Here is a 27,973-nt window from a genome sequence, read left to right on the forward strand (position 1 = left end):
CTACATCAGAGCAAGACCCAAAGATTGAAAGAGACATTAACAACATCATCGTCTGAAGTCATTTTGTGTCTCTTTCCAATTTTTCTGTGTGTCTTTGTAGTAATTTTATGACCCTTTGCAGTTGGTTTGTGTTTCCTTGTTGCTATTTTGCATTTCTTTGTGGTAGTTTTGTATTTGTAGTTGTTTTCTCCCTTTGTTACCAATTTGTGGTCATTTTGGGTCCATTTTGTGGATGTTTGGTTTCTATCTGTCATCATTCTGTCTCTCTTTGTGGCTGTTTTGCATGTCCTCACAGTCGTTACGGCCCCATATACTCTTGTGCCCCCGGTCCTGTGCCCTGGCTGCTGTATTTAATATAAGGGGAACATAAGCTATATATTTCAATGATCCAAACGCACTAACACTTGTGAGTAACTTATTCTGGTTGACTTTTCATTACATGTCTATTCATACGTTGGCACAGCTACGGACACAGATCGACGACTTTGCCAAAATGGTGCAAGACATGCAATGCATTTGCATTTACTGCATTTGCATTTACTACATTTGCATTTACTAAAAGCTTGAAACAGTTGCAAATGACACAGCGGCAACTATAATGGAGCCCATGGCAGTGATGTTGGTACCAAATCTATGGCAGTGGGTGAATCTGTACTCAGAGAGCCATAATGGCACCTTGGGTGTTTGACTGCTCCAGAAACAATGGCAGCAGAGGTGAACCTGCACTCGGTGGCAAATCCATCACAGCTGTTGGGGAAGGGAGGATGTAACTGTGGGGCAGAGCTTTAATGGTGGCACTGGAAAGAAGAAAGCCAGCAGGGGAGGCTATATCAAAGGGGCTGAGTAATAGACAAGACTTAAGACAGAAGAGCTTAGATTTATCTGCACACTGGCGCAACAGTGAGGTATGACTGCAGGGAGAGGGGGATAAAGCGGAGAGAGATGGAGAGGTGAAACAAAAGAAAACAGGAAGGTGAAGAGAGAGATGAGGAGGAAACAAGAGGGAAAATTAAAGAGGAGGTGAGGAGGGAAAAGGAAGCATGTGGCAGAGGTAATTCCTCCATCAGCTCACATGTCTCTGCCATATCTCCTCCTTCTGCCCCAGCTGCTCCCTTCCCTTCCACCAAATCACCCTGGCTTTGATGTCGTCCGTTTCTGATAGAGCCTCCTTTTTTCTTTCCTCCTATCAGCCTCTCCTCCCCCTTCTTGTCACCTTCATCCACCCGAGTCTGTTTTCTACCTTTCATAAGCTGATCCCTTTTTTTTCCCCCTGCTCTCATCCCACCCTCGGCTTCACGCTCCCTCCCCCTTGACTTTTCACAGCGGGCCCACCCCTCCTCGTTCCCGTCGACCTCTTCTCGTCACCCTCAGTCTGCCTTGTTTCACGATTCGTGCATGATGTACACCGATGTTCTCGGCTTTACCCGAGCCTGCCATTCAGACATAAAGGCCACGTGGTTATTCAGTATGACACCGACTTTTATTATGTGCTAAACAGTCACTACTAACTTGTGTATTCAGACGCTTTGGTGTTGTTTTCAGCTCAATAGCTAGTGTAAATTTTGCATAATTAAGCCCGTGTACAGATATTAGCAGTAAGCACTGTGTACTCAAAGACAATTTGCTAGATAACTAATCAATAATATGGGGCAAAGTGTCCTCGTACATGAAAAATAACCGATTCAAAGATTTCCAAAATGCCAAATTAAAGTTTCCTCATCCAGGTCTATTGTTTTATAGTAACAGAACACCTCAGAGGGCTTTATCAGTGTTAATGTAAATGGACGCTTATGAAAGAAACAAAAAGAAGTTGGTTTAATTAAATCAACTCGAGACAAATAATTGAGACAAACAAAATGTGTTTTCCTTTGAGGGTGACAGGGTACAGGCTAGTTGGTTGAAGTTTGCAAGCTAGCTATAGCTAAGTCGGATAACTTGTTGATGATTCTGATTAATCGATTCATTGTTTCAGTCATTTTCAGCTTCTTAAATGTGACTATTTGCTGCGGTTTCTTTCTTTTTTTTTATAGTAAAATGAATATATTTCATATATTTTGGAGAGTTGATGCAACCAAACAAACATTTTGAAGTTATAAAACAGTGTATCAATTAAAAGAAATATTCTGCTGATTAATCGATAATGCAAATAATCATTAGTCGCAGTCCCCTATTAAGCTGTTAATCCTAACTTTGTTTTTCAATGTCCTTCGCTGTCAGACAGATGAGTCCAGCAAAGTCCCGAAGGTTCTAATTGGCTCAGCTGTTTCTCAAACCAAGTCGAAGAGACATTTACAAGAGCGACACCAGACCTTTTTGGAAACGCTGACAAAATATGAGATGAGAGCGACAGTCCAGAGGTCTGGAACAAGGCTAACATCACCCTTCACTTCATCATTTTCTCTGCTATGGTGCCCTGAAGATGCCTCATCCCTCTCTCCTCTTTCTTATTCCTTTCCTCCTCCTGTCTTTTTTTGCTGGGCCTCTGTAAAGATGAACAGTCACCCCACTGACATGAGCTGACACTTAGCCTGAAGGAAGTACACCCTGCCAGGACACATACACACACACACACACACACACACACACACACACACACATGTACCCACTGTAAAGCGTTATTTGATGTAAGCTGCTCGGTGAGGCAAGACTATTTGCACTCTGAAGCATCGAGTGATATCACAAGACACAAAAATACAGGAAGAACACACTAAAAATACACACACAAGCACCATTTAAAGTACAAGGTCAGCCAGGACACCGATTCAAGTGCTGCCAAACATAACGAAAACGACACTGCTAAAGGCAGCATTCAGTGTGAAAACACAGCATGATCAAACAACACAGCGCACACAAATCAACGCACATACTCAACCTTGTGGTGCAGTGTGCAGGTGAGACAGGCCACACTCAAGAGCGGCAAAGAATGGAGTGAAGATGATACTTAAGAGCAGCAATCATGTGAAGTAACACGTACACATACACTCATACCATTTGCTGCAGAAGCAAGGCGAGACGAGAAGCGGCTGCAATGAAAATCCCCACATGAAAGGCAGCACGCAGCATGAAGACACAATAGTACACACCAACATACACATATACACGTAATGACCCTTTGAATCAACGTGCACAGTGACAGAGGTGTTTCTTCAAGTGCTGCAACACACGACAATGAAAGCTTTAATACACGATCACACATTTTACACACCAAACACACCATCTATGCACCACTTTTCAGGTTCAACCTTTTTGCCAGAGCCCTAATTGAAATGAATGAGGAGGCTGAGTTTCTTAATTCAGTGCTAATATTGCTCTAAATACAGTCTTACCCCAATCTAAACCACAACCGCTACACGCCTTAAGGCTGGAACATGCTTCTCCAGCATGTAACAGGATTTTCTACTCTTCTGCAAGCCTTTGCAACATACAGCTATTACACCCTTGACTGCAGAGACCATTATGTGGACCATGTGTGGTTCTAACCTAACCCTGACACTTGCCCTAACCCGAACCACAATCTGAGTCTTAACCCTAAAATTTTGATTTACCTTGTGGGGACCAGCTCTATGTCCCTAAGTGGGAGGTGAGTCCCCACTATTTGACTTTTTGAACACATTTCAGTCCACACAATGCAAGTAGGGGGGTATACACTCATGTATGCATACACAGGCATAGGCTGAGGTGTCTTGTGTATTTAAAAAAATTAAAAAAAAAAGACCTCTTGCTCTTTTGCTCAGTTTTTTCTGCAAACTTTCCCTCATCTGTCTTTCTCCGTCTCTTGCCTTCATTCAGTTCCAACCTCCTTCTCTCTCTCTCTCTCCATCTCTTTCCGTCTTGCTCTACTTCCCACAGCCAAGGACACAGAGAGGCCTGTTACTTCCTAAGGAGGGCAGAATCAACCTTTAAACACACACACACGCACACACACGCACACGCACACACACACACACACACACACACACACACACACACACACACACACACACACACACAGCTCTGTTAAAATCCATCACACATGTTTGCAAAACAAAAAGGCATGTGTGTGACGACTTGAGGTTAGCATGTGTTGCTGCGATTGATGGCTGCATCAAATAAAGAAAGGAAGAAGAAAAGAAAAAAAAAGACCACTGAGCACAAGTTGTCATCGTGTTTTTGCTAGTTTGCACTTTGTTATTCAGACCAAAGGACTCTTGTCTGGCTTGAGAGACTGAGCATGTGACTTTCAGTATGTGTGAGTGTATGAGTCTGTGCGCGCGTGTGTGGGAGCGTGCGTGTGTAAGAGACCAGATAAAATAGTGCTTGTCTTGATAGAAAGTGGAAACTGTCTCCTGCCAACAGGCCTAACCTGCACGCGTGTATCTACGTTTCGTTAAATATATGCAAGTTTACGATGAAAATAAAAGGGTCCCTGGATTAGATCTCACTACAGGAGCATATAAAAGGAATCCTCTTTTTGTTGTCACACAGAACACAAGTGCACACACACACACACACACAATACAACTGACCCTTTGTTAAAGCGATTACAGATTAATGAATAGAGCACCTGCTTAATCCAGTATAGATCTAGATGGGGAGACAATGCCATCGCAACTCATTGTCCGTCGCCGTGCACAACTGCTCAGCGCTGGTTTGGTTACTGCGGAAAAGAAAAACGCCCCTGCCCCAATGCAGCCATCACAATGGGCTGCGAGTATCGGAGTGACGGTGCGAGTCGAGTTCAAGGGTACTCAGGATATGTTTGTTTTTCCCATACTGTGTTTCTTTACATAGCATTGCCTTTGTGTCTGAACTGCTTTAACCTGAACAAACTTTAGTTTCTACAAAAAATAAAATCCTGCCTTTTGAAATAATTTTGGGAAATATGCGTGCCGTCTTTCTTGCTGAGCGTTCAATACGAAGATTGATACAACTTTCATATCTGTGCGTCAAATATGAAAATAGCGCCAGGAGGCAGTTAGTCAGTTAGGAAAAAGCCAGTCTGGCTCTGTCCAAATGTAACTAAATCCACTTAACAACAAATATGGAAAAATATGGAGGTGGTATTGATTTTCTCATCCAACTCCAAAAATGTTGGACTATTCTTTAAACTGTGGACTTTTGTTTGTAATAAGCCATATTTTATTTTCATTTTGCTTACATTTGTCATTTTTCATGTGTTATTTGGGACTGTTTTCAATAAGCTTTGCCGTGTTACTGAGGTTAGACATTAGTGTTTTTTTGTAACGCCAACTGAAAATATTATCACGTATTGAGGGAAAGTTTCTGCTGCCGTCGATCTTTCTCAAGTCAACTGGTGAATGAAATCTATAAAACATGACTAGTAAAAGGATTAGGAAAAAAGTGCTAAAAGTGCCAATACTCAATCATATATCAGAACTGTACAATTTTGTTATATGCAAACAGAGCACAACAACAACATCCATGTAACAAACCCAAACTATCTAAACAAGATAGAAAAAAAAACCCCAAACAGTTAGAACAATATTCCTACATACCTCTCAACTAAAACAGCCGTTTTGGCAAAAACCTCAAACTACTGCAGAATTGAAGAAATGTCAATGAATTATTGTCAGTAATCCTTAAACACAGGCACCATGTCGGGGTCAGTCTGTGTTAAGTGCATTACAAGCTTGTGTTATCACCGGGGAAACAGTGTGTAACCAGAGCTGGAGAGGATTACAGTCGTGTCCACGCATTATTTGCATGGACATGTGGATACACAGTAGATGCAAAGAAGCACAAATTTAGGCAGTGCTGAGCTATTAACGTCCAAGCTCACTTCACGTGTTTGTTACGAGTCCATGTGTGCTCATGTCTGTGCGTGTGTGCAATAAACTACTCCCAATTTTAACAGTGTGACCGTTCTGTCAGCAAGAGAAATGTCCCAAGATACTTTAGAGACATGCAAAATACAAACAAACAGTTATGCATCAAATGAAAATCCATACCACTGGACTTTTCTTTTACCATCTCATATTTCCATCTATGCAACTAACTCATGTTTCAATGGGCTGAAGATGGGATTACGCAGATAACGCTGTGTCAAAACACGATCCGGTGTGAGTACCTGTTGTCAGCACGACACAGAATGTCCTTTTATCTAACTGGATGCCACTGTGTCCTTGTTCATAACATATTAGAGGAAAGCGAAGCATATGTGGGCAACATTGTCCGTGAATAGGTGTCACAACACCTTAGATGTGGAAATCTGTGTGGGTACTAGCTGCCAGATGGGAGTCTATGGTTCCACAGCAGGGGGACCACTGCCAGGAGACATAGGCGGTGTAGCTCTGGAAAACAAACACGAACATTACAATACTGCGACAAGGGCCTCCTTAGACCACAGCAGTGTTATAAGCGGGAGGACAACTCAGCTGCACTACCTACATCCTACCTCTCCTCTTTCTCTCTCAAACCCTGTGTGACAGAAATGAGAAGCCCAGCCACCAGCCAAATGATTTCTGTTTGTCTGCTGTCTTTGTCAAATAGCCACTCATCAGTGGGAGATGCCTCTCTCTTCCAAAATCCTAGTCATATTGGCCAGAACATAAATTAAGATGATATATTTGCCGGAAATTACGTTTGAAAAAGTGGAGGTCTTGTAATATGGCCGAGGACTGGAAAATTGTGTAATTGCAATTGTAGTTGCATCATGGATCGTTTTGCTAGGTTAACAAAACAATGTTGCTAGGCTAGCGATTTTCTTCAAGTCCGTTAATAGTGTGCCAGCCCCGAAAGTGTTCGTTAGCTGATTTAACCTGTAGGACTTTCCGACGGCTCATGTAACGTCTTTTGTTGCCGTTGAGGAAGTAAATTCCTGACGAGTGAGTCAAAAGCGTGACTTGACGTCTTTACAGCGGAAACGTACCGTGTCTCCGGCTGCCGGTAATTAAAGCACTCACTGAATGTCACGATAAAGAGCTGGAAAAGACTGAAGAATGCTAACAGCCAGAGAAACTCATTCAGACCACTTCCCAAGAGCCTGACAAGAGTGTGTGAAAGTGTGAGCATATGACTGCAGGACAAGCTGCCCAAATGTGGGATTTACAGTAATGGACGTATTTCATGTTTCACTTTAAGAGAGAAAAAGCTTCAAAGATGAGGACTGTCTTCTCCCTGTACTGACGGTATTTCGGGGAAACTTTCACAATGACTACAAGTGTTTTGTATCTTCAAAAAGTCTTTTTCCAGAAGATGTGGAAAAGGGTGGGTGTCTTCTTAAAATCAGGATCGCAGCCGTTTCAACCACAACATTAGTATTATGAATAACACTAGGAAAAACACATTCCTGAGTCTCTGCAAAGCCACTGGATAAACAGATCATTAAAGTCAATAATGACAATGTATGTCATCATCTCTCATCTCTCCCTGGGGGGCTTAACGTTGGAAGGCTACAATCAGAAATTGTGATTCATCATGGACAGACAGGGTGAGGAGGAGGGGGTTCGTACTTTACACTCTCTCCCCCCTCATCTCCTAAAAGGAGAGCCGGTCTGCAAAAGGAAACTTCAGACCTCTCGCCCGCTCAGCTGTGCGGAAGAGCGAGCAAGCGCCAGGGCAAGTGGAAAAGCCAAAGCGTCTCAATGAACGCTACCGCAGCATCTGCGTGTGTCCGTGTGTGCAAGTGTGCGACAGCCTTTTGGCGCTCTCCCCACTTCTTTCCATTTGTGTGTGTTCAGCGGCCGGGGTTCAGGGGGCAGGGTGGATAATGTAACGCTGACACTTGAGGAACGGCGAGTGTTGTTCCACTATTGTGTTGCAGGGCAATTACTGCAAACAATTCTAACAAATGCACGATGTATAATTCAGAGCATCCTTCATTTCTGCATCACGCTTCTTCATGCCAATAGTATTTGTTACCAGGCCAGTAGATAAGCATCTATTTTTAATGCAGTGACCCTGCTGTTTTCACCTATTTATGTGTTTATTGTTAGCTTTAAATTTTTAGGCTTTTACATGATGCTCTTTTGAGGAATATGTGAAGAGCTCAGGAGCAGAAGTGGCTTAAACTGCTGGATTACAAACATTTTAAGGAACTAAAAGTGAACATTTTGAAGGTTCCTGACGATTTATTCTTTTATTGTGTCCTTGATAGAAGAGACATGCAGCCCTGATGTTTAGATCAAAATTCCTTTGAATCCACTTGTCTCGAGCTGCAAGATAACTCAACAGGGTAGGAAGGTAGAAAAAACACATTTGTGCTACATAAAAATTTATTTCTTTTGCTGATTTACTTTCTTATTTTGACTTGTTGCTTGTAAATTACTGCAAATTTCCACATCTTCAGGCTATTAAAAGGTATTCTAATAAAACAGTTTGAATTATTGGTTGAACTGCGTAGACATGAAGCCTGTGACATGTAGACAAACTTCACTGTTAAAAGCCCAAAAAGGTTAGGAACCACTGCATCAGACACACCCAGAAACTGGAGCGCATCATGCAAAAAACCTTTCTCCTTAGCTGTGGTCCAAGTCGGTCTCCACACTCCTTGGTATAGATCTGCTCGGTGGTTGCTCTGGGAAAGAGACTCCCCACTCACTCATAGCTTGGAAGCCGCAGTGAAGCGCAGAACAAAGACATAGCCTCCATCTAAGGGCCTAAGTCCTAGGACTTTCCCCTATGCTCTGCAAGGAGGCCTTCTTTTATAGTGCAAGGCGAGGAGCTCTGCGACGGGGCCCATTCCTGGAATACCCGGCACGGAGTTGCCGCACGAGGAGGCCTTAAGCTAAACTCTGCTGGATGCCGGAATCCAGACCGTTTGTGGTGCGAACACTGGCAGGCGCTGTCGGCATTCCACCTAGCAGTAACACTAAATACACCTGAGAACTGCTAATGTTCATCAACTAAAGCCTCTATATATGTGTGAGGTGAGGCTTCGAGGCTGGTGGACCAGCCACTGTACTCACCGGTGGGATTATTTGACTGCAGAAAATGAATGTTCCATGCCCCGTGGTGAGGGAGAAGAACCACTGAACCGACCAGAGGGGATAGTGGCAAGCGCCTGTTTATGTTGTGAATGTGTGCGTGCTCGTGTGTGTGTGTGTGTGCTCTGATGCCACGGCAGAGCCTAGCAGAGAGACAGCAAAGAGAGGAATCACCCTCTGCACCGCGCTGAAAGAGCTGGTCTGGAGCCTGTGAAATTATTTATTCCTCTCTAGTAAAGAACAGAACAGAAGATCGGGGGGGGGGGGGGCCTGAACACAGAAATGACCTCAGAGACCTTCACGCCGTGTTGATGGATATGAGGAAGGGTGGAGCTGATTTTCAGATGACTGTGCTTCTGTGCCCTTCAAAACAAATATTCAGAGTATCCTAGTTGGTCAAGAAAACAGATATAGTGTACACGCATTTTTTCCACACTTATCTACAAAACCGGGATTTGGAGTAAGCAACTGTGCATGAGTGCATGTTTTTGCCAGCCAGGGAAAACTCAACCCACAGCACTGCGTAAACAACACACTCAAGTTGCATTTTGAGTAGACAGGAAGAGGTTAGAGCAAACACACCTCAGCTGGTGGGGGGGGGGGGTGTCTTTTCCTTGTTGTGGCAACAAAGATTAAGCAACGAGAAAGCCAAGAGGAAGCAAATAGGCATAACTTGGCTGACTGCAAAACATCATCAGGAGTGAATTTCAGTCTCTACTAAACGCAGGTTCTCCTAGATATGGAAGACTGTGCCACAAATGAGTTGTCAGCCCCGTTTCTGAAGACCTTCCTGTTGCCTGTGTCTGTGAGAAATCCTATTAAAATGTAGATGACAGAGCAACCGCTTCTACTGCCATCTCCCAGTCTCATCCTGTTTCTCTCCATCCCCCCCTTTTTTTTCTGGCTCTGAGAGTCTCCGTTGCTTCAACTGCAGAGAAATCGAAGATATTTGACGAACCGTGACGCCCGCAGAAAAAAAGCGCCCCCCCCCCCAAAAAAAATACGTCCACAATTACATTTCAAAGCACAAGGCCAAAATATACAAAATCAGCTGTGGATACTAGCCAGCAACCAAAAAGAAGGTAATCTGTATCTCAGAAGAAAGGTCAGGAGGAAAGATATGCAAAATGAAGGCTAACAGTGGATGTTTTATTCATGTGAACTATTCCAAAATATAGATCCAAGACTGTATCATTTATTCACAAGCGCATGGTGCACAAACACTCATACACACACACTGCCAAAATACTAAGAAGCAAAACATACCCTTGAGGCTTTGCTTCTAACCCTGCAAAGCCCCAAAGCATTTTAGAAAGCAGCATTAAGATGTCAGCATGTGAGCTTTGTGCGACGCTTTTACCATCACACGTTATTCCCTCTGATTGCTGTCAGTTACCTAAACATCTGGGCTCATCTCGGAGGACACAGTTCAGTGGGTTGACCAGAAAATGAAATACAACTCAAGGGGCAAACTTTTCATCTCATGTTTGCAGACAGTTTCAGATTTACAAGCTCAGTTTAAGTGCAATATAATTGTTTTTGTCGGCATAAAAGATAAAAATGAATCAATGCTACCAACAACAACAACAACAACAACAAAATCTCATGTTTTTCCTTTACTACATTCCTCTTTGCAGTTTGATTTGCCATAAAATCCATCATCAGCTCTCCATTTGTATGTTTAGCCGGGCTTGTGAATCACATGAGCGGCACTTCAGTCACAGCGGTTAGCCTTTTGACCTTGAATCTAACTCATGACCGCAGTTATTATGATGGCATCATAAAACGTAGCTAGGTCCATGAGACGGTGACACAATTTATGTAATTTTGCCTCTGTACACCACCACGGTGGATTTGAACAGAAGCCACCAAGATGTGATTGGAGTGTAGACTCTCAGAAAATCAAGGGGTTCAACAGAAATTTTAACTCACATTAACTGTTTAGGAATTACAGCCGCTTTTATACTTAGTCCCTCATTTTCAGGGGCTAATCGTGTCACTGTGCAAACACTTATGGACCTAACTACCGGGGGACAGATTTCACCTGGAGCTCATATATGAACATCACATCCGAGATGCGTCTTTTCATGCAGATGAGAGCCTCACAGGTCACCCGAGCAAGCGCGTCTGCTTCGGAGCAGCGTGACATGCATGCCAGCCATCTCAATCCCTTTGCAGCCTGGCTGTCGAGTCCCTAAGTCAAACAAAGGAGCCTACTCGAATGTCCTTGTTTGGGACCGGGCTTACGATAGGGCGTCTCGCCTGCTATGCCCTAGCTGCACTGGCCACATTAACATACACAAAAAAAGAAAAAAAAAAACTTTCAGAGCATCATGGGCTGCAGTGAGCAACATGTCAAGGAAACGGGCTGAAAACTGGATCAACCGTGAGTCATTTCTGCCCGCAGAGTGACATCGAAGATCCTCTCTGCCTTCCTCTTCTTCTACAAACCGAGATGCCACAGCACCTGATGTTAGAGCTGGATCATACTGTACGCGGATACAACCCCCCCCCCTTCTATAGTTGCAGTGACAGTCTGCAACCCCAACGCTTCAATCGGTCTTTGTGTCTGCACCGATCAGGTGGGCGACAAGTGAGGGTAATCTACTGGGGAAAGGCTGCAGCTGCCCCAACACACATTAAAGATAACCCGGGGGGGGGGGGGCATGTGTGTTTATACCGTTAGGGTTGTAAAAGCTGCTGGGTAACGATTATATCTGTGGACTGGTGGTCAAACTGGGCGTCTGTGTACCTGTTAGTGTCCCGGTAGGGCTAAAAATGGTCCAATCAGATATAGAGAACAAGTAAATATCCCAATTAAATCAAAGAGAATGGCATTTTTTTCTTCTAAACGTGGCGTTCCCATATATCAATACTACATTAACGGCAATGATCATATCATATGAGGTGATATTTCTCCAAATAGGAAGCCACGGGTGTTTGTCTATGTGAAAACCCCCGGTGTAAACAAACAGACTGGGTCATTTCCCATTCGCAACCAGCCCGAAAATGATAAGTCATGCACGGCTTTCGCCCCCCCCCCCCTTTTTTTTTTTCTCGCCGTGGCCCCCCCTCACATACCTCGGCACACAGCTGGGCGAGGAGCGGTCCACTTCCCAGGTGGCGTACAGGTTCATGTGGACCGGCCGGTTGGAGCTGATGCTGACCGGTTTGGAGGGCTGCATGTGCGGCGAAGGGACGCCCCCAGTCCGCGGGAGCCCTCCTCGCTCCGACATCCTGGAGGCTGAGAAACGGGCGTTCAGACGGAGCTAATGGGAGGAATACCCGTAGTAGCCTGGCTTCTGCGGTGTGTGTGTGTCTGTGTGTTGTCCTTTTTCTTTTTTTTGGTGCGGTCGTTCCTTCCTCCTCTTTCCTTTGCCTTGTTTCCTCGGGCTCCTGGTGGTGCTAACGCGTAAAACGTCGTTGCACGCAGCAGTGCTCAGAAAAAAAACGTAAAGTATCGCCAGTGAAACCAGTGAAACCACCGCAGTCTTTTTTTTTTTTTTACCCGAAGGCAGGAGGCAAAACCCCCGCGTGTGTGTGTGTGTGTCTGCGTGTGTGCGTGTGTGTGTGTGTGTGTCTCTACTCTCTCCGTGGCCAACTTCGTGCAGGCTCGGCGTGCGCTGGTTGGTGGTGTTTATCGGAGCAGGAAGCGGAAATTTCTCTCGCCGAAGTCGCACAATGAGCAGAAAACGACGAGCTACGCCTCTTCAGTTCAGAGAGAGAGAGAGAGGAGGGAGAGGGAGAGAGAGAGAGAGGCAGAGAGAGAGAGAGAGAGAGAGGCAGAGAGAGAGAGAGAGAGAGAGAGAGAGAGAGAGGAGAGAGAGAGAGAGAGAGCAGAGAGAGAGAGAGAGAGAGAGAGAGCGGCTGGCCAATAGCAAACTGTGGTTCCGTCGCTGTGTTTCTTTAAATCACGCGTCTCATTTTGATTATATTATATCTGCATTGTTATATTATATTATATTATATTATATTATATTATATTATATTATATTATATTATATTATATTATATTATGTTATATTATATTATATTATGTATATTTCATCTATTTATACATGGTTATATTTCATCTGTTTTTAAATTCGCTGCACTATATATGTACAACTGGCACCATGTAGAATACTGTATATATTAACAACGGCGACAACCACAACAACAATAATATTAATAATAATAATATATTGGTATCTATGTTCTTTGGTATACAGTATGATTATCTATACTATTATCCAAATTGATCTTCTTTTTAAATATTATACTTTATTCTTTTGTATGCCAATAAGGCTAATTGAACTAAACTGAGAGATTTTTTTTATTATTTCATTATTTAAATTATATTTGTATTATTTGATTTGATTTTTCTATTATCTATATATCATGTATTTTTTTATTATTCTGTTGTTGTTGTGACGTTTTTTTGGGTGATTTGTTTCTATGTATTACCGGACGATGCATGTTTCGTAAGATAGCAGTGCCTTGTAATTCCACGTGTGGCATGACAGAAATAAAACTAAAAGTAAACCCAAATAAACTAATGGGTGGACCAGTTGTTGTCCATTTTTCGCACATTCTTGATCACTATACTTATCATACTATTATGCTGTGATTTGAATTAGCCAAAACATATATATGTATATATATGTATATATATATATATATATATATATATGTATATATGTGTATATATATATATATATACATATATACATATATATATATGTATATATATATATATATATATATATATATATATACATATATACATATATACATAGGCTTTTCCCTCACACCACCTGAATGTTACACACTGTATCTGTAGAGAACTCTTTCATACATAAAAAAAGCGTATTCTGGTGTTTTACTGAGTACCAGTATGGGTAAATTTGTCAATTGTTCTATTTTTGGCCAATATGGCACACTGACTGGAGTCTCAGGTGTTGCTGAAATTATTCCCATTAGTTATACACACCCGAAAGCTTACACATACATACGCACACACACAAACAAACACACACCTCTTTTTAGCCGCTGTGAGCAAGCAGGTATACAAAGGTGCAGAACCGGTTACAGCTGGTGAATTATGCCGAACCGTAATACATGAGACGTAGAAGGAAAAAAAAAATACTTTTTTTCATGTTCAGGACTGACGATGAGGTAAAAATGCAGTACGCATGTGGTTTCACGTACACAAATCCTTGTCTGCCGTGCGTTTCCCCACTTCCCTTTTCACCTCACAATCACCACCCAGAAGCCACACTTCACCCCCCCCCCCCCCTCTCAAACAGACACCGTGGTGCAGGTCTCCCAGGGTTTGGCTGTCTCTGACAAAAGCAACATGAATCAGGCTCAGGTGACGAAAGCCGGGGCTGCGATTCGCATCTCTGACTCTGAATGTGAATCAGAAGGTGACCCGATCGCTCCAGCAGCGCGCCACCGTGCGGCTGGCTGCCGTCCGCTAGACGTTACTCCATTGGCAGATCGTCGCAGCTGTGATCGGGGCTCGCCACAACAGGCGTTTCTACTTACAAAAAACTCAGGAACAATTCAAAGGCGAATTGCTGTGATTATTATTTACACATGTATAAAAGGCCGTAATAATGGGTTGAATTTAAAACTGGTTTTACTGCCTCTTACAGCAGGTTATGTCACCTAATCACAGTAGAGCTCAACCTTTTGGCATTTGCTGCCAGTCTTGTGTTTTTCTTGTTGTCCAGCCAGTGTATTGGAGGCGGAGGAGACTGCTTCATGCCCTGTAGATTGCAGGTTCAGACATGACAGGCCCCGTCTCGTTCTTCTCATGCTGAAGGTGCGACAGTTGTGTGAAATCCGCTGGTTGACCGGTGAACTAGAATCAGGGCCCCGTAGACTCTCTGCCGGGATGCGTGCCTCCGTTGTCAGTCCCTGGCTCCGGCTAATCAGCTGAATTAACTGAATGCAGTGCAAAAAAAAACCCCTGCTCTTTTTAACGCGCTTCTCTCACTGACAGCTCCTGCCATTGGATAAAGAGATTAGAATCAAGCAGATTAAAACATGGTCACGGGATAATCCTGGGCTACTTTTCACACAGTGCCCCGAATCTGCCAGGTCATCAAGTGACACTGGAACGAACTCCAAATCCAGTGCCAAAGTCAATTAAGTTTATACCATCCCTTATGCAACACAGTTATATTTCCCACGTAACTGGATCTATGCAAGTTGCAATTACACTGTATTGTCCAGTGTAACTAATGATTATCTTAACTATTGATTAATCTGGAACAGATTTCAGGCTCACAGGTGAAGACATGCTTACATACCAGGAGATCGTGTCATTTACTCCGGCAGGGGCAAATTTTCACACTCGCAAAGGTGCAACTGGGAAACTGGACTTTTGTCCTCATAAATAAGAAATACACAAATACCTACTGCAACGATCAGTAAAAAAAAAAGTAAAAGCCTTTCATTTGAACCGGTTGCTGCGCCCTGCGAATGTGGGCGTGTGTGTGTGTGTGTGCACTGGGGACCCTGTCAGCATGAGGCTACTGTAGCCGTTGAGGTCACCGCGGTTCCCACAGACGGTCAGGTGACCAAGTTCTCTGCTGCCCTCCAGCCGTGGAAACGTGGACTGCAGCACAACAACAACAGCAACAGCAACAGCCAGCAGTTTGCATGTTTGTGAGAATTAACGAGTCGTTACTCTAAAGCCCGAGGCATTAACCCTCACGTCCCGCAGGCATGCGGTGCTTCCCGGACATCTCGCCGCGATGACCTCAGCGTTGCCACAGCAACCAATCCCGTGAATACCTGAGGCAGTTGATCCTGTAATATAAACTCAGTCTTTCAATATAAATACAATAAATATTCCATTTTTATATATAAGTATCGTAATATGTTCAACAGTTCACTTAAAATGTGTACATTTGTTCTAAGATGTATATCCAGGGCCATAGCCAGGAATTTAGAAATTGTGCAGCACTTTACTTTACCCTGGACTAGTTCTTGGGTCTGTGTAGATACAAGCAGTGTTGGAAGAAGAATTCAAATCTTTTACTTAACTAAAGTAGGGGGGGGAAAAAAAAAAAAAAAAAAAGTAAAGGTAAATCAGTATTAGCAACAAAATGTAGGTAAATTATTACAGTGAAAGCAGCGGTTTGGTCCCTCTGACTGATATACTGTTATATATGACATCATTAGAGGATTAGTACCGAAGCATCAGCGTGAACTACAGTTATGTAGTTTTATATACTGGGTCACCAGATAAATTCGAGGGGTCGTGAGATGATTAATGGGAAAGAAGGAAAATATTAAGTTCTGATACACAAATCTCTTTTTTTTTTTTTTTTTTTTGCCCTGCCTACAGCCCTGACCTTAATCAGTGGTGTTCACAATTCCAATGTTTCTAGCACTCATCTCCGCCTTGCTCTTCTCCTCAGCCGGGTTTTGGGGAGAAAGGAGACAGGCCCAACAGCCTGCTTAAGAGCTCCAAGAGCAAACCTGGTCTTGAAAGGAGCATTTCCTCACAAAATTCACTCGGAGGAGCCTTATTGATAAAGACCTTCCACACATACTTTGTGAGGTTTAGGCTATAAATATATGTATAAATAAACAAACAAAACAAAACAAATACTTGGGCTTCCAGGTAAAGTCTATTTGCCTTGTTGCTTCTGCAGCTGTTCCATATTTTTCAGTTCAATACACAACAGAAAAAAAATTGCTTCATTATAATGTTTCCGGTCTAGTTAAGTCACTTACTTGTATAACATATTTGAATTAACTGTTGAGTTATATTTCTGTAAATTTCATCTCCCTACTTTATGTCTCAAACATTTCACAGCCTTTTCTACGCTGCCAGGTTTGTAATTATGGCTAAAAATGTATATACTTTTTTTTCGTAAGTATGTTAAGAGTTTAACTGTTTAGACAAAGAATTAACATATTAACCCTAAAACATAAAATATAGGGCTGTAGTACATCGAGTCTGGTCTCGGTCTCCAGTCCAGACGTTTCTTCAATATCTGACTTGTCTCAGCCTCTACTGTTTTGGTCTTGACAAAGACCATCTGGCTTCATTTTCATTCTAGTCTCATGCTTATATGGACTTGGTCTCAGACCGGACACAACCTCATTTGGACTTGGTCTGAAGTGGTCTTTTTTCCGACTCGACTTAACTAGTCTTTACAACAGCTTTACAACTATGGCACGTAATTGTACAATGTGAACTCATCCTCATGGCATTAAAATCCACTATTCCAAAAATTACTACAGAGGACATACTTCAGTGTCCTCGGGTCCTTATGCTTGTAGTAGCAGTAACTAAGGTGCAGAGTGAGCTTCTTATTCCTCCTCTCGGTCCATAGTCACTCAGCTTATGACTGGAACAACTGACTCAAACTTGACAAACACCCTGCATTTCACCACTGGCACACGATTCCCTAATGCAAGGGAACACTTACAAAAAACTCCCCACAAACTGATGAATTGGAATCAAACAAAATGGAAATCTGGGGGCAGAACAGTTGTGAACTCTTGTCATCACTTCATTTATTTACAAAAAACTGAAAAAAAAGCCCACATAAAACAAAACATGGTTACAGTGAAAAAATAACCAAAACAGGGGAAATAAACCTCACCATTGCCATTTGACACGGATTACATGAGACGCATCATGAAAGCATCGTCTATTTATAGTTTTTAAAAAAGAACAAAACATGTATTTACTGTTACTGGTGTAACAGGTGACTGGTGCTGCAGTCTGCATCCTCCGAAGTTATAATCCGAGTGCAGGCCTTCCTCTTTCATTTCCTGTTGTGGCTAATTCTCTCGCAGTGCTTCGTCTTGGTGTTTCTGCTCTAGAACTTGAACTCCTTGTATTTCTTAGCGCCGCTTCTTGTGTCCTGTGGCTGAGCCTTCCTCTTTTTTTGCTGTACGGTGACAATGAAGCAGAAAGGGGACGGGGGGGGGGAAGAGGATATTAATATTCAAATGTCACCACAAGGGGAAAACTGACATTACTGGAAAATACAATGCAGTACCAGACACCAAATTTCATTTAGTTTATAAATAAAACACACGTAGAGTCGTGTGTTTTCCTACGCAGGCCCTAATCTGTCAGTCATGTGCGACGTAAATGTGACAAACAGTTGTCTAATGATGCAGCTGGTGATCTGTTACTGACTTTAAGGGAAGGCTGTATGTTTTCTTTTAAAGCCAAGAATTACAGTACAACTTAATGCAGTAAAACTTAAAAATAAGGGAAATCATGTAAATAATAGAATCATAAAGCACTAACTGCATAAGCTGTAATGGACTTTACACAACTAAGTTTACATTTGAATTACTTCCAACAACCACACTGCTGAAATGTAAGAACCGGTCTTTCATTGGTTTTAAAGTGGATGTTTTGTTGATTTCACTGTTGTCTTTTTTGGTCCAACGTGGTTCAGTTCTGATGTGTGACCACAACTTTTTTTTGAACATATTATAAGTTCTGCAGTAACTATGTAGTTCCACTTTTATAGATTTCTGACGAATTTCTGATGCAGCCGGCAAACTTTGTTTGCCAGAGAAATACCAACCTGACTTGAGAACAGCAAATATAAACGCTTTCAAGGACTGGGTATAAACTGAATTACTGCGGTTTGGTTTTTTTTTTACAAGTCAGAAATCAAGAATAGGAAAAAAGTACATTCATATGAAGGTGGAGAATAACAATGACAATGATTCAGTCTCTGTACCTTCTGTTTGGCTGCGTGCTCTGCCACCATGTCACTGAAGTCCTCTTTCTCCACCTGGGCCTGCTGCTCTCTGACGTGCTCCTCGTACTTTTGGGTCATGGCCATGGGGTCCAGCTCCAGCTCCTCTGGGGCCAGAGCCACCTCTACACCCTGTGACTCCTGCCCTCCACCTGCCTTACGACCTGCCATGGCCTGGAGACAGCAGAGTGGAAAAATAAAAGGAAGAAAGAGCGAGGAGGAGTTTTTTTTTCCCCCCATTCGACTGTATATACACAAACATATCTCATCTCAACTTCACAAAGAGTTGTCTTACCCCTGACATATCATAGATGTGTGTCGAGGCCATCATTGCTGCTCCTACGGGGCCAGTACGTCTCTCAGGGAGCACAGTGTACAGCTGTGGTGTCTCATTTCTGTGAAGACAACAGCATGGTCAACCCAAGGAAACAAAAGTTGTAGAGTTTTTTAGCTTGGTCACTGCCAGTTTTGATATTAGTTTCTAACTTATTTTAAACTTAAGTTTTTTTTTTTTACCATATTAAATACCTGTCAACATTAATAATATTTCATAATACAACAGTGATTTTCTATTTGATGCATACAGAACAAATAGCATTTAATTCTTTAACACTTATGGAGACTTACATTTGGTTTGAAGACGGCGGAAAAACATTTGTATCATAGTGACAGTTCATATTTTTAGATAAACTATTATACACTGACTGTTTTATCATATGTAATTCATTTATCAATTTCAAAATAGCACATTTTGTATATATGTATATATAACTTTTTTGTACATGTTGCATAATTTTCTAATTAAAAAAATTCTAAGCTTTCTCAATGAACCCATTAACTGAAAATGACATGTCAGATGCTCCCTTTGTTTCAAGCATGTGGTGCATCAAAACATCAGGAGCGCTACTGCTGGAGTTAATGGTAAATTAAAACTGCATCACGGCTGTGACAGCACAGAGCACCACTCACCCATCCATGGCCTCCTCGATCTTCTTCTTCCTCAACTCAATCAGCTCTGGGGTCTCCATGCCGGCGGGTACTGATGAGAAACCTCCAGGGGTGATCAGTCCACTGAAACAAACAAAATGACATACAGTAAATAATGGATTTATCCATGCGTGTCTATCTCCATGAATTTATCTTTGTTTCAATATTAAGCACTACATATTACGGAACTGTGACAATGATCTGAAACTTCTGGCTACCCATGGATACACACACATGGGTGGGAGGGGGTTACCAAAGAGATCATCAAAAACCAGACAAACACCTCATCAACTCAACCAACTTGCACAGTTTAAATACTAATCAGAAAGTGTGCTTTAATCCCAAAGTTCACAGACGAGTTGATCTTGTAATTACATGGTAAATTATGGTAATATCTTTAGTGTGTGTCCCTGCATTGATGAGAATGTAAGTTAAAAAAGGCATTTAACCTTTCAGCACCTTGAACAGTGTGACAGGCAAAGCTACGTTTAGCAGCATGGCTGTTCTTAAGTTTGACTTTATTTTATCAAACATTTTTCTATTTTGGATAAATTTTGCCCACTGATGTTATTTGCCTAAATATGAAACTTAAAACAAAACAAAAACAAACAAAATTTTTCTATTCTGACTATAATTTGCCAGTCAAGTACCTGTCTGCTGGTGTGAAGAACCCGGTTTCGTCAGGTTTCTCCTCATCGCTCTCCTCCTCCTCCTCTTCCTCTGATGACTCCTCGTCTGAAGGCTCCAGCTCTCCCCACGGTGTGTGGTCCACCTCCTCCTCCTCCGCTTTGGCCTGAACACACAGACACATTCATCTTTCAGTTCAACACATAAGAATCAGGGTGTATGCAAACCTCATTAAGTGAAAGGAATTTTCAAGCTATTATTTTGGCACATTAATTTGTTGTTAGGGATTTCTTTCAGTTGTAGCTTAAAAGGTGGAGACGCAGCTGAGGAAAGAAATGTGATGATGTGTAAATTTCCAAAACGTTTCCAGGAATAGGGAGTGCTTTACGCACAGAACTTAAAGGACCCTGAAATATTGTGTGTGTGTGTGTGTGTGTGTGTGTGTTGTCTTGTTACCTGGAAGTCTGCAGCATTGGTCCCAAACACGTCACCGTAAAGAGGTTTGCCCATTTCATCTACTGGCGGCTTCCCCCAGCCTCCAGCGTGGTACCCAAATGTACAATTCTGACAGGCAGAGGAACAGGAGGAGGATGAGGAACACAAGTTCAAGAAACAAGAAAAAATACACATACTGAAATGGATCAACATAAGTACATTGATATAATCTGTTAAGGCTTAGATTTATGATCATTACTGGCATAATAAACCTTTCGACATTTAGAGTTGCACGAGAATGTTAATGGAACAACTTCTTAAATATTATGATTTAAATGGGTATTATTTGTACAAGTAGAAAACTTTAAATCAGTTAGACATGTTCCCTGTGCCCTTACCTCTGGAATGGGGGAGTTGAGTCCGGGGATCTTGAGGTTGGGGTAGGAGGGAGGGGGGCCGTACCTCTGCATGGCAATAAGCCAGGGAGGAGGCACCTTGTGGGCATTCTGGGAAAGAAGAGACAGCGTGAGCTCACTAACCAGAACTGTTTTTTCAATAAATGCTTTGAAATATTAAGGGGAGCTCCTTGAGATTTTTCCAACAGTGGTAAAGTCAAAAATATTCTATTCGAATCCTTCGTATAAGACTGGACTATTTCTCTGAGGATTCACTTGAGCTGCTACTGAAGCTTCAAAAAAAAATTTGTTCAACTTTTTTCAAACGTTGTTGAAAAAAATTGGTTTTTAACAGGAGAAGATTCATTTTCACAGCATGCACAATCATACATTTAACAACAGTAACAGGAAGAGCGATAAGAGGGAGAGTTACACAACAGCAGGGCTAACAACGCAGTAACAATAAGAAAACAGCACAGAGCATATTTATGGCAATAACTGGAACCCCGTACTATCAAAGATATACATGTACAGGCTTATATGCTTATATTTGTGCGTTTTTTGAGAGAAATTACATTTAATTTCCTAGCTTTTGTAACTTGATGGTTGTGGCTTTTCAGTGTTTTAGCTCAGTAAATTAAAAGGAATTATAATTTTAATGGAACTCACAGGTCCGACTGGCATGCCCAGAGCGATACGCAGCTCATCAGACAGATCACCTGGCTTCTTCTCTTTCAGACGAGTCTCAAACTCTTTACCCTGCAGAGACAAAAAAAAAAAAAAATACAAAGCAGATAATTTAGTGGATCTTTAAATGCAAAATAGCTTTTAGCAGGACCGCCATTCATTTTGACCCCAGGTGACGCAACTTCAATTATGTTACGTAGCCCCCCCCCCGATATGAAGTTGATTTTCTAAAAGCAGGATAGATGTAAGAAATGCTTGAATTCTCGATGGACTAGTACCTCATAGTAAAGGTCCCCGTGGATAGTGAGCTTAGGTTTGATCTGCCATTTGAAGAAAGCGTCGTGGAGCTTCTGGTAGTCGATGTCGATCTTTCCCATCTTGGGACGAACCTTCTCTCTCATTTTGGTTTTCATGGTTTTGGCATCCTCCTGAAAGCGAACAAAGAAGAAGCTATGTTTGTATTGCACTGTTTTACAGAAGATATAACAACAAAAGGGCCCCTGTGAATTTCAAAACCCACCTTCTCCTGCAACGCCTCCCTCATCTCCTGAATTCCTGTTCTCTTGATGAACTCTGGGAGCTCAAACGGAGGCTTCTCTATACCTCTCTTGCCCTGCAGATACTTCCTTTTGAAGCACCAGTGGCGGGGCACCGGCACCGTGTTCCTTGTGGCCTTTAAGTGGACAAGCAGCTTAGGCTCCTGGGCCGTTACATCATGCATCTCCACTACATCTGGGCGGGCCACCAGCTGGAGGAAAAAGAGGCAGGAAGAGAGATTAGATGAAAGGTTTTTCCCTTTATTTTTCTTGAAAATCATCCGTTTCCTTTTAGACTGCAAAGAGAGGCGGATCAAAGGACAAATCACATTTATTAAAAAAAAGCTGAAACGTGAATCTTAATTTACCTGCTTGAGTTCAGCCACAGTCAGCCTGTTCATCCTCCTCAGCTTCTTCTTGGACAGTTTAGGCGCATCTTGTCTGATTTCCTGTACACGGAAAAATATTTACAATATTTAACACTTAAAGAAAACATGTATTTGTTCTCTCTGTTCTGTTTCCCTAACAGATGGAAGGTTTCAAACCTCATCACTTTCGTCGCTGTCTTTCTTCTCCTCCTCAAATCCCTTTTTCCGCAGCACAGCTGTCTCCTGCTTTTCTGCCTTCTCAGGCTCTTTCTCCTTTTCTTTCTTAACATCATCTGTCAGCTGGGAAAGAGAAGGAAACAACTGCATTACAGCAAAACCAAGGCAAGAGAAAAAATGCACTATAAGCAACAAAAAATAATCTTAAACCATCATTACTGCCTCCTGCACAAGGGGAATTAAGGTGTTCTTCTGTATCAGTCACAACATGTTTCTTACCTTGAATGCCTCAAAGATCCTCTTGAAGAAGATGTAGTTGGGGTCATAAATCTCTGGCTCCTCTGTGACGTACTCGATCTCCACCTCTGGTTCCTTCTCTTTTTCCTTCTCTTTGTCGCCACCCTCTTTCTTCTGCTGCCCTTGCTCCGCCTGCTCCTTCTTCTCCTGTGCTCGCTTCTTCTTGCTCTTCTTCTTACGGTTCCTGCGTCTGCGGTTTTTCTGAGGAAAAGGTTGGTTCATTACTTAAAAATTCAGAGTTCAAATAACTTAAAAATATTTATTAAGAACATGAAAAAAAAAATGTTGTTTTATGCATTACTTTGTGTTATGCACTTGCTTATATTGGGATTACAACACAGGCAGCACAATCATAAAGCCTATTTTGGGTGATGACCTGCAAAATATGCAGTCAGTTTAGGTTCGGCTTTCACAACAACAGCACATATGCTCTCATTTATGACTGAGATATGACTTAGATATCCAATGATACATTTCTCAGGTGCTGAAACACTGAATTTGCCTCTGAATTATCATAATGCAATGAGGTGAGTACCTTGTTAAGTATATACATATCCCTGATGCCATGCCTTAAAAGCACCTAGTATTAATTGTAAAATGGTTAGAAAGACTTACATCTTTCTTAGACATTTGGCTATCATCGTCTTCTGTCTCAGACATGACTGGAGCAGAGGAGTTGGTCGTGTCCATCCCTGCTCCCTCATCATCATCTTCCTCCCCTTCTGAAAGGAAGACAAGATAAAATGAGACAAGTCAGACCCCAAAAAGCAAATTTGACTTTAAAACATTGACTGTCCGAGCTGGTGTTCATTTTCATTTTCTTTGTTTCTTCATTTGGCAGTCAGGGAAAACTCAGTAGATAGCTGTAGTGACCTGTGGGATCGGTGAGCTGCTCCTGCCTGATCTCCTTCAGCTGGAGGATTTTTTCCAGAGCCTGGGGGATCTTTGGCCCACTGACGCTCACTTCCTCGCTCTGCCAGGCCTGGAATGGAAGCAAAAAAAACCAAAACAAAACATTGTGATTAGGTGACTGACATCACAAGGTAGACTCCCAATGTCAATTGATAAGAGATCTAAGTCTCCGAAACAGAGAAACCATGGCCAAATAAACATGGCTAAGAAAATCCGGATTTTGAAGCCGACAATCTCTCGTTCAGCCTAAACTGAGAGAAATGTGTGCATGTTTAGACACAACATTCAAGCAGTCAAGAGCAAAAGGTAGATCCTTTGAACCTGAACAAACTGTTTGAAGGGTTAATTTTGTGGAAAAAAAGGGTTGATTTCATTTAATCAACTGTAGTGTTAAAACAGTGTTATTTTATCTAGAAAAGCACAAACTCTGCTTCCTCTAACGTGCACAAGGCTGTTGCAAAACTGTAAAATCTTAACAGTCTATGTGATTGGACAATTGATTTGGAGGAAAATAAAAAATATATAATCTCAACTGAAATATTTAGAGGAAGCATTATAAAAAAAAATTGATGTCAGTTATATGGGTCGATTATGCTCCCCAACTTATAACACATAAAAACACACAAAAGGGGAAAGTTGTCACCTCTCTGCTGTCCTCTCCTGGAGGAGGTGGCACTCTCTGTTTCTGTGTCGGCATCATACTCACACCAGGAGGCAGCGGCCCACGAGGATCCATACCTATAAACAGACAGTTTGCAGGTGGTGCAAGATTTTTTATTTAGGGTGTGATCATTAACACCAAGAATGAGGTATGAAAGTCGGTCGTAAAACTTCCATGGAGATTGCCAACTTTCAAAAGGTTAAACTAACCTCACTTGTGGGACTATTTTTCTGGAATGCAGAACTGTTTTTGTTTTTTGTTTTTTTAAATTTTGTGGCCTAGGCAAAATAATACTGTAATATAAAAACAACCGACTATGGTTGAGGTAATGTGTAGCAGAAATTCACTAACAAAAAAAACAAACAAACAAAAAAAAACAAAAAATAAAACCCCAACATACCTCTCACTGTGCTGACAGGAGGCATGGCCCTGGGCCCCGGACCCTGCTGCATCTTGGCCATCTCTTGCTGACGCTCCTGTTCCAGCAGCACTGCAGCCTGATACGCAGAGAGAGACAGGCATGAAAATAAGTAGAGTCAAGGTGGGAGAGAAGAATGAAAAATGTAAAAGGGAGGGGGGTAGAAAATGAAAAGGATGCTGTTATGAAAGTTTTCTTTTTAACTGCATTAAATTCAAAACACAAAAGAGAAATATAGACAACTTTAATTTCTGTAGCATTTTTAAAAAAAAACTTTCAATTGGAAGTAAAGCTTTTTATCTGATAATCAAGTAACTTTATCTGATAGATTGACTATCTTCATCCTCTCACCCTTTTCTGCTGCTCCAGAAGATCCTGTTCATCCATGACTCGGGAATCACCCTGCAATACATACAAACATTAATGACTGAGCGGCTCTGTGAAAAAACAAAAAAACCCTCACTTAACACAATTTCTCCGTTTAGTCTTCCATTCTTGTCAAAGAACAATAAGTCCTCATTGCTTCACTCTTTAGTGACTGAAACATTTATCGGGCAGCTGTCATACATAAGTGTGACAGCTGTTGCTGTAATTTAGATTCTACTAACCAAAGTTTTTCTATAATATCTTGTTGCTGCGACGAAATGTGTCCTTATTTTTTGTTTTTCTTAACTGCATGTCAGTGTTATGTTTGTGTTTTATAGGCAAAGCTGAGCTGAGTGGATTATATAGTCAGTATACTTGTGGTCCAGCCACCCTCACCTGCTGCTTGGCCCTCTCCTCCTGCTGTAACAACATGGCTGCTCTCTGCTGAGCCATCTTCAGCTGATCATCCTGTGACAGGCCGGGAGGGGGTAAACCTGGGGGCTCTATGCCCATGTGTATGCGAGGAGGAGGGGGCCCTCCTGGCATCATGCTCATAGCCTGGAGCATGCCCATACCAGGAGGCAAGGGTGGCATAGGCATCGGGGGCATAGGAGGGATACCTGGCATCTGTGGAGGAAGAAATTCATGAGACGGTGAAGAGAATGGGGCATGTGAGGTGAGGTACTCTTTTTACTTTGCACTCATATTTCTTCAACAGTGGTGGACCAAAGTTTCATACTATGCTGTGAAAGAAATTAGGCTGGTTGTGTATAACAACAACAGCATAATTATTTGTATATCACCAAAAATATTATTTTTTTTTATTACTAAACATAGAGAACCATTTTTTACAGATTTCATGTGTCGTAGATTATATATGGTAAATATAGTCAAGATGCAAAATGCCAAAGTTACATCACTTGTATTCCCCACATCCAGACTAATAGTGTAATCCCATTGTCTTAAAAAAAAAAAAAAAAGACATAAATTAACTATATGCCATAAATGTACAAACAAAAACTGAGGCTCTCCTTATAAATGACACTATGGTGATTGGCCATTATATTCTATTGTAACATAATCATGACTTTCAACTTAAGCACCATCGTATCTAGAAATTCTGGAAAGACCCCTGATTACACAGTGATGTAATCATAGTCACACTGTATGCGTAGATATAGAGGACCATTTTTTTACTGTGATATAATAAGAACATTTACCTGAGAGCCCATTGGTTTTTCATCATTAGGTTTGCTGAGGAGAATCCCAGTCTGCAGAGAAAAACACACATACAAAACAAATGAGCAGAGGCTTTGGAACCCAAGACAACACAACATTGAGAGGGGAATGAGAATAATTGTTTCATTGAAATTATATAAAAAAAAAAAAAAAAAAAAAAAAAAAAAACTTCTTAAACTAATAAACTGCTTGCAGAACCTTACTTACTTTACTCATAATACTCTTGTGTGTAGCTGAAATTCAAAAAAATCAAAAGAGCAGAGCAGATATACCAAGCTGCTTCACATATATAGACAGTAGTGTGTGTGAGTGTGTGTGTGGTGGGGGGGGTCTTGTTGGTACTTCAATTTCTGTTACATGGGTAATACTAAAGGCATGCTGGGTATACATCTACCTGCATCATGTAGCCTTTCAGTCTGTCAATCAGCTCCTCTCTGGGACCTAGAGAAAGGGGAAAAAAAATCATCACAGAAATGTCAGCACTTATTATGAGACAACACAGAAATTAGTTCATGAATGTAAGATGTGTTCACAATAGACAGACCAACAGAAAAGTTGGTTAACGTTAACTCTGAGCTTACGTGACCCTGAAAAAGAGCTTAAAGCCAGCTAAACCATTGGGCTAAGTACCGACAAGACCAGATACATGCAGGTAATGTTGCTTTACACACGTTGCACTGGTTAAAACATATTTGCATGATGATTTTATAAATATGTATATCAGAGAGTGTAAAGAGGCCTAGCTTTAGCTCATTGCAACGTAAATATTACGTTTACTATCTAGCATTAGCAACTGGCTAGCTACTGTTAGCCAAACACAGCGCTTCTTCCACTGCCCTCCGCGTCTTTACCGGTCTTTTTCTTACCCATTGTGGGCACTCCCAGCTCCGCCAGCTTGGCCTGAAGTTCTGGGTTGCTCCATGTGTTCAAAGCCGCAATAGCACTCCCTAAATCGGACGGGAGGGATTCGGTGCCCGGCGGTCCGTCTGTGGCCATGTTGAGTTTCTCTCAAAGGAACAACGGCAGCGGCGGAAGACACACGAGAGCAAGAACGGGACCGGTGCGAAGCATGATGGGAAACGCGCGCTGCCTGCTGGGACGCGAAGAAACGCAGTTACTGATTATCGCCTCTAGATTTCAGTGTTGGCACATATCATTTGTTAAATCGTTCTTAAAATGTTCTTTAAAGGTTTTGTGCGATAAAACTTGC

At 41.9% G+C, this 27,973-nt stretch overlaps 2 protein-coding genes across 5 annotated transcripts in view; both read right to left on the bottom strand.

Annotated features, from left to right (window-relative positions):
• Positions 1-12,338, bottom strand: part of LOC120797334 (phosphofurin acidic cluster sorting protein 1) — a 61,470-nt gene extending 49,132 nt beyond the window's left edge. For all 3 annotated transcript variants that reach the window (XM_040140902.1, XM_040140903.1, XM_040140901.1), the window contains exon 1: positions 12,006-12,338. In XM_040140902.1, coding sequence (XP_039996836.1) covers positions 12,006-12,160 — 155 coding nt within the window. In that variant the 5' untranslated portion in view covers positions 12,161-12,338. The remainder of the gene's footprint in view (positions 1-12,005) is intronic.
• Positions 12,339-17,393: 5,055 nt separating this feature from the next.
• Positions 17,394-27,856, bottom strand: sf3b2 (splicing factor 3b, subunit 2). 2 transcript variants are annotated; one of them, XM_040141519.1, is made up of 22 exons: positions 27,630-27,856; positions 27,158-27,204; positions 26,745-26,795; positions 25,921-26,151; positions 25,510-25,560; positions 25,141-25,237; positions 24,723-24,817; positions 24,041-24,149; positions 23,783-23,889; positions 23,150-23,368; positions 22,871-22,993; positions 22,694-22,774; positions 22,310-22,537; positions 22,068-22,217; positions 21,772-21,861; positions 21,106-21,213; positions 20,729-20,836; positions 20,296-20,438; positions 19,628-19,729; positions 18,954-19,053; positions 18,641-18,832; positions 17,394-17,827 (listed from the first exon to the last, which is right to left on the bottom strand). In XM_040141519.1, exons 1-22 carry the CDS (start codon positions 27,757-27,759, stop codon positions 17,756-17,758), a joined length of 2,634 nt encoding a protein of 877 aa, XP_039997453.1. In that variant the 5' UTR covers positions 27,760-27,856; the 3' UTR covers positions 17,394-17,755. The 2 variants fall into 2 exon arrangements, with proteins under 2 accessions (XP_039997453.1, XP_039997454.1); XM_040141520.1 differs by having other exon boundaries at positions 17,756-17,827; positions 23,783-23,886; positions 27,630-27,759.
• Between the last annotated feature and the right edge of the window lie 117 nt (positions 27,857-27,973).

The sequence above is a fragment of the Xiphias gladius genome, chromosome 12 (genome assembly GCF_016859285.1).
Source record: "Xiphias gladius isolate SHS-SW01 ecotype Sanya breed wild chromosome 12, ASM1685928v1, whole genome shotgun sequence".
Taxonomy (NCBI): domain Eukaryota; kingdom Metazoa; phylum Chordata; class Actinopteri; order Istiophoriformes; family Xiphiidae; genus Xiphias; species Xiphias gladius.